General features: G+C 50.3%; 1 protein-coding gene across 2 annotated transcripts; it reads right to left on the reverse strand.

Moving 5' to 3' along the window:
• Window positions 1–1,326: 1,326 nt before the first annotated feature.
• On the reverse strand, window positions 1,327–8,579 carry LOC142557377 (uncharacterized). Of its 2 annotated transcripts, none has more exons than XM_075669173.1 (2): window positions 6,821–8,579; window positions 1,327–2,687 (listed from the first exon to the last, which is right to left on the reverse strand). In XM_075669173.1, exons 1-2 carry the CDS (start codon window positions 7,112–7,114, stop codon window positions 1,578–1,580), a joined length of 1,404 nt encoding a protein of 467 aa, XP_075525288.1. In that variant the 5' UTR covers window positions 7,115–8,579; the 3' UTR covers window positions 1,327–1,577. The 2 variants fall into 2 exon arrangements, with proteins under 2 accessions (XP_075525288.1, XP_075525289.1); XM_075669174.1 differs by lacking the exon at window positions 6,821–8,579 and adding an exon at window positions 5,860–6,749.
• Between the last annotated feature and the right edge of the window lie 2,053 nt (window positions 8,580–10,632).

Genomic DNA, 10,632 nt, shown 5'->3' on the forward strand with positions numbered 1-10,632 from the left:
AAATTAAATACACTCAACGTTCACCGTAATATTATCTCGCGGATTGAACACCTCTTATCCAATAGAACACAATTTGTCTCAGTTAACAATTTTGACCCTTCGCTTTGCCCTGTCAGTTCCGGGATGCCGCAAGGTTCTGTTCTCGGACCCTTGCTTTTTCTCATTTATATTAATGATTTGCCTAACTGTGTACCGTCCTCCATAAGGTTATTTGGAGACGATTGTGTCATTTACAGAGTAATATAATCAAATTCTGACACTCAAACTACAATCTGATCTAGACAAGGTAACTAACTGGTGCGACACTTGGAAAATGCGACCTAACAGCCAAAAGTACAAACTAATCAGGATGTCCCACAATACTGCTTCGTCTAACCTATCCAACTATCACTTGATGAACTCTGTACTCGAAGAACTCAGTTCCTATATATACTTAGGCGTCCACATCAAATTTTTCCTGGCAAACCCACATAAACCACATCACTAACAATGCTAACCGTACGCTTGGTTAGCTCCGTCGCAATTTCTCTATGGCACCCGCTAACTTAAAGCTACTTCTATACAAAACACTAATACGTCCTAAGCTTGAATATGCGTCTTCTGTATGGGAAGCTGGCTTGGATTACTTAACTAATGCAATAGTCTACACAACATCGTTGCCCACGTTTCATTGTTACTAACTATTCTCGAACATCAAGCGTAACATCTATGAAGGCTACTTTAAACCTCCCTCTCCTCTCTTCCCGTAGGAAGTTAGCACGCTTATCACTGCTTCAAAAGATTTATTATTACAATCCGGAATTAAAAAGTGAACTTTTGTCCGAACCTGCATACATATCATCTCGTACTGACCATCGCCATAAATTGAGCGTTCCACCCTGTCGCACGAACCTATTTTTTTATTCATTTATTCCTAAAACTTGCAATGAATGGAATCATCTACCGGCCTCAGTTGTTAACATAACCGATACATCTGCTTTTAGAACTACTATTGAAGAATACTTTTGTTAATCCGCACTTTCTAATTTTTTTATTATTATACCCTGTTATCTGCACATGCTCTGTATTTTGTTCCGCTCCTTTCTGCAACACTTTCGGGCCTTGAAGGTACAATGAATAAATAAATAAATAAATAAATAAATAAATAAATAAATAAATAAATAAATGCGATGCATTAACACTGGGCGTGTATTTCGGACACGGGACAACGCGTGGTACTACAGCGTAGTATCAAGTGCGAACGTCGCCTCGAAATCAATCGCTTTAACAGTCGCACGGCAATAATCGAGAGAAACGTATCGGGGTGAATGTCATAAGGTCAGAAACCACTCGGGGAGCACAAGATTTCGGGACAAAAACTGTATTAGCACAAGAAATAAACAATATGAACGGCCAGTAGAGTAAGAAAAACAATAGGTTGACAGTTACAAAGGTTAGCAAAGTTTAAAAAGGAAATGTCGCAGAGCTCACTTTATTTAGGAGAAAGGAGATCGAAAATTCGCTAAGCTCATGCGACACATTTTCTGAACTGGCGAGGAGGATTCTCCGGTGCCGTACACATTCTGCGATGACGAACTTTAGGGTGCTCCTCCGATCCTACCGTCCGCACCTTTATTGCGTAGCAAGATACGGAACGCCATCTTTCCATCTCGGAGGTAGGCGTCATTTTCCATCGAGGCAATGTCTGCAGTAAATTTGAGGTGGAAGTGTAGCAGTGAGGGATCATGGCGCTTGCAGTCACAACGCTTGGCACCGGGAGTCAAGGAGCGTTCATTGCATATTACGCTCCAGAAAGGCGGCCAACACTTGGAGTCCACCAGCGTCCCGTTAAACTCGATCTCCACAAAGAGGGTAGATGCAGAAGAAGTGCCGTACTTCCAAACGGCAATCGTCAAGTACGTGTCCCTCGTGTGCCACTTCGTAATCTCAGCAAACTTTTTTCCTTCTCCCTGCCACTGAATGATTTCCTCACAATTTTCCAGTTTCAGCATATAACTGACCAACCGCACTTCATTAATTTGCACGTTTGTCGACAGCGCACTGGTCAAATGCGAAAGTCTGCTGTACAAAGTCTCACAACGAGCAATGACACGGCCGAAATCAGGCTTCTGGGAAGTTTTCCGCCAGTTTTCCAGGTGCGCTAAACCTTCCAACTTTCGAAGTATCAGATCCTGTCCCGAATGCAACGACAGCGACCTCGACGTGCTGGCTTCTTCCAATGGATTTTGCTGAGACGTCCGCTGGTGCGCCACGGTCGATGAAATCGTGGCAGTCATTTGATCCATCTCGGCCTTTAAGTTGTGCTCGCATGCTCTGACCTCCCGAGTAATCTCGGCGAACCTGGCTTCCTGGTTTCTGGCTTGTTCTGTAAGCTCATTCAACTGACTCTGAATCACTGGCAGCAGCTGGTCGTGGTTGAGGCATTCCAACATGGCCTTCACGTCTTCAAGGGCAGCGTTCAAGTCTTCAAGGGTCAGTGCTGTAGGTTGCGAGGACTCTGTGATCGCTGAAGAAACACCGTTACTGCATTCGGCCACGTAGTGCGTGCGCAGGTCTCTGTACTGGACTCCCCCGCCGCATCGCAAACATTCCACGGTGTGAAATGTGCACTCGTTCTCGTAGTGCTCCAGCATGCGCTCCACGGTGCCCGTGTACTCGCAGCCGTGCGCTTCGTTCCAGCAGTACACCTTAATGGAAAATAAGATATATAAATAACCCAAATTAAAATTTTTGGCCGACAAGCTATTTTTACTAAAGGCGACTTCTATACCTGTCCCTAACTTTTAGAACATACCTTCACATGAATTACGGTGTGAACCGGCGTTATCGCCAGATTCCTTGGGGAAGCAAATATGCTGAAAATCAGCAAGCAGTATTTGTCGCTGTCTAAACATTAAAGATGCATCAAACACGAATACTAGGTCAAAGTGAATCACTTAGTTATGCTTTTAAATAGCAACACAGCTACTCCCACACACGAGTCAACACGAGTCACAGTGAATCACTTAATTATGCTTCTAAATAGCAAGACAGCTAGAGCTCCCACACAAGAATGAGCCTTGGTAAGCGAGAATCGAGGAAAAATGCGCCCACTGTTGAGCTATTCTACGAGGACAGCAGCATTCTTGTGCAGTGGAGACCGCCATATGCTCTTCGCATGCTAGCTTGCTGCTCAAACAAATGCGGTCACCCACTACGGGCCAAGATAGCTGTTATAGGGCGGTTGTGAGGGAGTGGGGGGGGGGGGGGGGTTGAGTAGTTCAGGTTGAGGAATAATGTCTAAAAGTAAAATTTTGCTGAAATGGTACTTTTTGAGGAGCAACACCATCTTCTGGAAGAATAACTGGTGAATTTATTTTGTACTGGTACCCAACCTCGTTTTCTGAAGTTTCAGTGCAAATTTCAATGGAAAGAAGAATAATGTTTGCATAGAAAGTGATTAACTATCACTGAATTATCACTGAATTGTCACTGAAGTTATTAATCATTACCAGTTTCCCTTTGAATTTAACGCAGAAACGACAAAGCCCAAAAGTCAGTGTGACGTCGCACATTTCAATGTATTGCCTTGTTGTTATTTCTCCCTTATCTGTGACACTAAGAAATAAGTGAATACCGAGTTCCAACAGAATATTTGGCATGAGCCTACAGTCAGTTTGTGACGATGAGCGGAACGAGAACAAGGTGAAAGCAGAAGCCAACGTTATAGTTGGGAACGAGAAAGAAAATACAGAGGATGATACCTTATCCATAAGTTCAAGACACTGCAACCAACAGACATAAACGTTTCAAAGGGAGCTTTAGAATACATCCGGGATGCTAAATTTGAAGCTATAGGCAACAACATTTAGTTTGGTTTCCTAGCGCTTTTTCTCCCTTTCCTTCCTTCCCTGCTGTTTTTCTTTTCTTTTTCAGCCGGCGTGTCAGACGCCGTTGACACGCCGGCTAACACGCGGGCGTTGACGCGTGATCGGCAGACGACGGGGCGCCTGGCCTTGTGCACAGCACTCCATCATTCTCAATTCCACACGCTAACACACCTGCGCTCGTTGCCGCACCCGCCCGCGACCTCGGTACCCGGCAAAACGATGGAGTCGATGGCTTTGAACCGACTCGAATGGATCGCCTCCGCCCTCGACGCTCTTGCCCCGGAACAAAGTGGCTTCCGCCGACTCCGCTCGACAGCTGATTCCATCGCGGACGTTGTCGCCACTCTCGAGCACGCTGCAAGCCGCCACGAAGCCGCATACCTGGTGCTGCTCGATGTTGAAGGCGCGTTTGACGGCCTCCCGCACGGCACCATCATCCAAGCGCTTCACGAGCTGCGCATCACCGGCCGCCTACTGGACTATGTGTCGGCCTTTCTTAGCGACCGAACACTCAGAGTGCGTGTTGGCGACGCGCTCAGCACCCCCCGTAGCGTGACCACTGGTGTTCCTCAGGGCAGTGTTCTTAGCCCCTTTCTATTCAACTTGGCGCTTGCAACGCTCCCCGATTTCATCCCGAAGCTAACAGCCTTCGAAGTCCGTGTGGCGATTTACGCCGACGACATCGCTCTTTTCGCTTCCGGGCCCACGGACTATGGCTACCAAGTGCGGCAATCACTGCAGTCTGCTATCAACGCCGTGGACGAATACCTCACCAGCGTGGGGCTTCAGCTCTCGGCGTCAAAAACCGAGGCGCTAATGATTCACCCCCGTGCTAGCCGTGCTCGCTCCGAAGTGCCCACTCTCTCGCTGCGCGGAAGCCCCCTCCCGTGGCGGAAAGAAGTTCGCTACCTGAGCCTTCACATCGACTGCCGCCTGAACTTTAATGCGGCAACCACACAGCTCTGCAGGGATGCCAGGAAAGTCGCAGGCGCCGCACGCTCCCTGCTCGCCCGTGGCCGTGGCTGCACACCGCACCTTGCGCTCCGAGTTTATAACTCGATTGCAACTTCGCGAGCGCTCTACGCGCTGCCTTTTACCAACGCCAGTGCAGCCAACTGGAGGGCCGTCGACGTCGAACACCGCACTGCAGTTCGCCAGATGTACGCGCTTCCCCGCTTCTCGCAAGTGGGGGCAACTCTCGCCGAAGCGGGAAACTGGCCGCCCTCACTTCGTGCGAGGAAACAGGCGCTTCACCACATCGAGCGTCTGTAACGGTCGCCACAGGGCCAGCGTCTCGTGTGCCGCCTCCACAACCTCGAGGGCTCGGGCGTGGGTCAGCATGCCACCGACTTCAGCACCCGCATGGCGTCTCTGCCGCAACTCCTTCCCTTGCCGCCATCGCCGCACGCTTCCCCGCTGCTTGACGTTAACATCAGCGTCACGAGCAAGCGCCGAACGGCACTTTGTGCCATGCAGCAGGAGACGGCTGCATTGATTCACGAACACCTACGCGACCGCCTCCTCGTCTACACTGACGGCTCCGTTTCCAGCGATGGTTCCGCTGCTGCCGCGTGCACGGCACCGGACATTTCTGCGTCCCGGCAGTGCCGTCTCCGTTTCCCTGCCTCATCGGCAGTCGCCGAGCTCGCGGCCATCGACCTCGCGGCTGACCTTCTTCACGAGTGCGGTGCTTCGTCTGCTGCGATCCTGACAGACTCGCGCGCGGCTCTGTCTATGCTGCAGAAAGACTACGCCGGTCTCCCACTTGTGCAGCGCGTGGGATCGAAACTGCGCCACGTCGTAGATCAGGGCTGCGACTTGGTTTTGCAGTGGGTCCCCGCGCACATTGGCCTCCCCGGAAACGAAGCAGCCGACACCCTTGCGAAGCAAGCTCTCTCGGCTCGCTTCCCCCTCGCCACCTCTGTCACTCGCTTCGACGTGGCGAAGACGGCTATTCTACGCACCCTCCGCGCTCATCATCCTGACTCACGTGTTGCTGCGGGGACTCCCCCTCGCCTCCTCCCCCGCGCCGGCCTCTCCCGCTGGGACCGCTCCTTTCTCCTGCGGTTGCGCGTCGGCTGCTACAGCACGGCCGCCCGATTGCACAGACTGCACGGAACTGGCAGCCCCGCATGTGTGGAATGCGGCGAAGAAGAGACTCTCGAGCACCTCCTGTTGCATTGCCCATCCTTTGATGTTGAGCGCACTGCGCTTTGTGCCTCGTATCGTCGCGTGGGTCTGCCTTGCGACACGGAGGGAGCCCTTCTGTTTCCCGCAGCGCACGCCTCTATCGTCAAAAGAGTGCTTGCTGCCCTCCTTGACTTTTGCTGCGAAACGCAGCTGAGAGCGCGGCTATAAGCCCCGCATCGCTCCTTCTTCAACCTTGTCCATTTTTTTTTTTTTGCCGCTTTCTTTCCTTCTCTTCCTGATCCTTTTCTCCCCACTCCCCTTACCCTGTGCAGTGCTGTTGAGGTGTCCTCCTTTGAGAGACAGTTACGGAACTGCACTTCTCTCTTCCTTTCTTCTAAAAATCACTACACACACACACACACACACACCCGCCCGCCTTACGCCCTCTCCCCCTTGTTTGAACCAGGTCGTGGCCTTGAAGAAGACGAGTCCACTTGTCGAAACGCTGGCTCCTGCTTTCACCTTGTTCTCGTTTTGATCATCGTCTTGAATTTCCATCTCTCGCCTTTCCCGTCTTTTCCCTACAGTCAATTTGTGTTGCTCTATTGTGTTAGTTTTGACAGACGCTAAAGAGTAACATTTGGTTAGGGTGAATTTGCGTATTACTGTTCGGCAATGGTAAAAGGGGCACTCTAATCGTTAGGCGTGCACATATGCCGCAAAGGAATAATGCGAATACTAATGCATAATTGCCTTCCGCCCCCCCCCCCCCCCCGCGAACAAAAGAAACAAGTGATAGAAATTGTTTCTTTCCTCCTCACCTTCACGGTGTTCGCTGTTCTGGTAGGGAATTCACAACTCAAGCATTCCGCTTCTTCGAATTGCACTTGATCCAACGGACACTGGCCAACGTCCCCTTCCAGACTGGCTGCGTGACAAGATTGGCACAGAGCGTGCCAGCACGGCAACAGCACCATCCGCTTCGGTATCATGCGGCAGAGGCCGCACACACCTGAACTGGGAACCTCGTCGACGAACCGCGTCGGTCGCCAGTTGACGCCGGCGACGACGTGGTCGCGAAAACGGTGCACTCGTCCCTGTCCAGGATCCGGCATGGCGGTGTCTTCGGGCACGAATCCTACGCTCGCGCAAGAGCGTGGTGGCTTCTTTTACCAAGCTTATCGCTACTCAGTGGTGTCAGACACTTTGCCTAGATCAGCGTCAACGAGAGGTAGAATGAGCCCTGCACGCGCTATCGCGTAGAATTGCGAACTCTTATCGCACTTTTGGCCTCCGTAATAACGCGGCGAGGAACAATAGCGTCGTTACCGTCGGCAACAGCCGTTTTACATCTCCCGCCGATTCCGCAGCAGCGGCACGTTGCAAGTGCTAGGCGGAGCCCTGTCTACCGGACCCCTAGCGCCATCTGACGAATAGCTGCTCAAATGCGGTAGGATTACTGAAGGCGTCACCAGCCTGCGCTGTGTGTTTGTCACTCTGCCAAACGGTAGCGATGGCGCGAAACAGCGGGCTCATATTAATTTTAGCCGGGTTTCGGGAATTACAAGATCTGGACAGCTTTTTCCGTGGAAAGAGTTTGGAGAAAGGATGTCGTCTATTTGAAGCGGAGCACGTGAGGGAACTGCTGAACTCGCACGAATCGGAAGTGACTGCCAGGTGCATTCCGCAAACGAAAAGCACCGCACAAGCGAGATGCGTGAAGGTTGGCGTAAGTTACTTCGTTACATACGATGTGGACGCATGAAATTATAGGCGACATTTATTCTTGCAGATCGGCGACTGCAGAGAAATCTTAGCGGCGAGCTGCGATTCACGTGCTGGCATCGCAGGGAAGTGCAAGCACGCCGCGGTAGTTGCCCTGTACATACAGGACGGCAAATGCGACTCCAAAACACCTGGCCTAAGAACGTGGGGCGTACCAACGTCTCGTAAGACCTACGCGAGGTATTCTAACGTTGCTCTCGCCAAACACACAAAAAAAGTGAGGAACTTATCAGTTATGCAGAACTTACCAGTTATACCACTACGCTGAAAAAAATATTTTCGCCCAAATTACTGGAATTTCGAGACTTGTAATGTTGTTGAAATTTTTCGGTGCTTGCAAAGGAGGTTCCAATAAACCACGTCGGCAAATATTTTGGTGATCTCAACTGCCCCTGAGTCGATATGCTGGGCGCAGGAGGGTGTACGCCAGCTGAGCCAGGTGCAACCCCTCCTCGGAGCTCTCAGCAAGCCCTGGCGCTGTTTGAATGGGATAGGATTGGGAAAGAGTTCCACCGCTTCACTTTGGTACAGTGTGGAAACAAACTACTTTGTTTGGTGCATATGCTGGTAAGCAATATAGGTGTCCCCCCGTTGGCGCATTTACATTCGCTCGCCTGTACAGGCGGTCGACTGCAGCGCCGCCCCCGCGGCACCAACGGGAACTATATATCTAGGTAACTTTTCGCCCTAGGGGAGCGTAGGTCCCTAGGTGTCGTGTAAAAAACGCACCTAGCTCCTGAAACGCCCTAGTCCCCATGCGCGCGCGCGCGGGGCCCATAGAAATATACCATAGCGCAGATAGTATGTGGTAGTATTGTTTGTGCCAACTCGCCAGAGTAGCAGGGTAGGCGGTTCATTGTGCGTGCACGCAAGCAGCACCACCACGAACGAAGCGATACAAGGTGGAACAGCGCGTTTTACGGCAATTGAAGTTGTGTGTGTGTGACGCGCTTGGTGTGTGCAAAGAGCAATTTAGTTGCGCGTGTGACCAATGTGTATGCGCAAATAGCACGACCACGAACGAAGGTGGAACATCGCGTTTTGGCGTGCGCAAACAGCAATCGAGTTGCGTGTGTGACGCGTTCGTTCGCGCAAACAGCACGACTATAGCACGACCACGAACGAAGCGATGCAAGGTGGAACAGCGCGTTTTGCGCAATCTAGTTGTGTGTGTGTGCGTGGCGCGTTTGTGGTGTGAAAAGAGCACGACGACGATCGTTTTCGAACTGCGCCAGAGCAAACCGATTGTTGGATTCTACATAGGTATTGAACGGGCGTTAAACCTAGAGAAACACCGGATTCCGACGCGACTAGCCGCGATGTATTGCACTGTACGTACGTACGTAAGTTTACAGCACCGACTTTTAATTCGGAGTGAATAAGGGACACGCCACGAGTGATTTGTATTTGGAGGTTAACTCATACGTGCATTAATTAGCGGCGGTATAGAAAAAAAAAAGGGGGGGGGGGGCGGAGGGCGGCGGGGATTGCTGAGACAGGTGCTCGAAAGCGTTTCCACGCATGTTTTGTCGGTGTACTCGATGAACTAAATGCCGCTTTGAAGAAATTGTGACGAAATGTTGGCATGTGCGTAGTGGCGCAATTTAAAATTTTCATCATCGGCCTGGTTACGCCCACCGCAGGGCAAAGGCCTCTCCCATACTTCTCCAACAACCTCGGTCATGTACTAATTGTGGCCATGCCGTCCCTGCAAACTTCTTAATCTCATCCGCCCACCTAACTTTCTGCCGCCCCCTGCTACGCTTCCCTTCCCTTGGGATCCAGTCCGTAACCCTTAATGACCATCGGTTATCTTCCCTCCTCATTACATGTCCTGCCCATGCCCATTTCCTTTTCTTGATTTCAACTAAGATGTCATTAACTCGCGTTTGCTCCCTCACCCAATCTGCTCTTTTCTTATCCCTTAACGTTACACCTATCATTCTTCTTTCCATAGCTCGTTGCGTCGTCCTCAATTTGAGTAGAACCCTTTTCGTAAGCCTCCAGGTTTCTGCCCCGTAGGTGAGTACTGGTAAGACACAGCTATTATACACTTTTCTCTTGAGAGATAATGGCAACCTGTTGTTCATGATCTGAGAATGCCTGCCAAACGCACCCCAGCCCATTCTTATTCTTCTGATTATTTCCGTCTCATGGTCCGGATCCGCCGTCACTACCTGCCCTAAGTAGCTAGATGTATTCCCTTACGATTTCCAGTGCCTCGCTGCCTATTGTAAATTGCTGTTCTCTTCCGAGACTGTTAAACATTACTTTAGTTTTCTGCAGATTAATTTTTAGACCCACTCTTCTGCTTTGCCTCTCCAGGTCAGTGAGCATGCATTGCAATTGGTCCCCTGAGTTACTAAGCAAGGCAATATCATCAGCGAATCGCAAGTTACTAAGGTATTCTCCATTAACTTTTATCCCCAATTCTTCCCAATCCAGGTCTCTGAATACCTCCTGTAAACACGCTGTGAATAGCATTGGAGAGATCGTATCTCCCTGCCTGACGCCTTTCTTTTTTGGGATGTTGTTGCTTTCTTTATGGAAGATTACGGTGGCCGTGGAGCCGCTATAGATATCTTCCAGTATTTTTACATACGGCTCGTCTACACCCTGATTCCGTAATGCCTCCATGACTGCTGAGGTTTCGACAGAATCAAGCGCTTTCTCGTAATCAATGAAAGCTATATAAGGGTTGGTTATATTCCGCACATTTCTCTATCACCTGATTGATAGTGTGAATATGATCTATTTTTGAGTAGCCTTTACGGAATCCTGCCTGGTCCTTTGCTTGACAGAAGTCTAAGGTATTCCTGATTCTATTTGCGATTACCTTAGTAAATAG

Source organism: Dermacentor variabilis, chromosome 9, assembly GCF_050947875.1.
Source record: "Dermacentor variabilis isolate Ectoservices chromosome 9, ASM5094787v1, whole genome shotgun sequence".
NCBI classification, from domain to species: Eukaryota; Metazoa; Arthropoda; class Arachnida; order Ixodida; family Ixodidae; genus Dermacentor; species Dermacentor variabilis.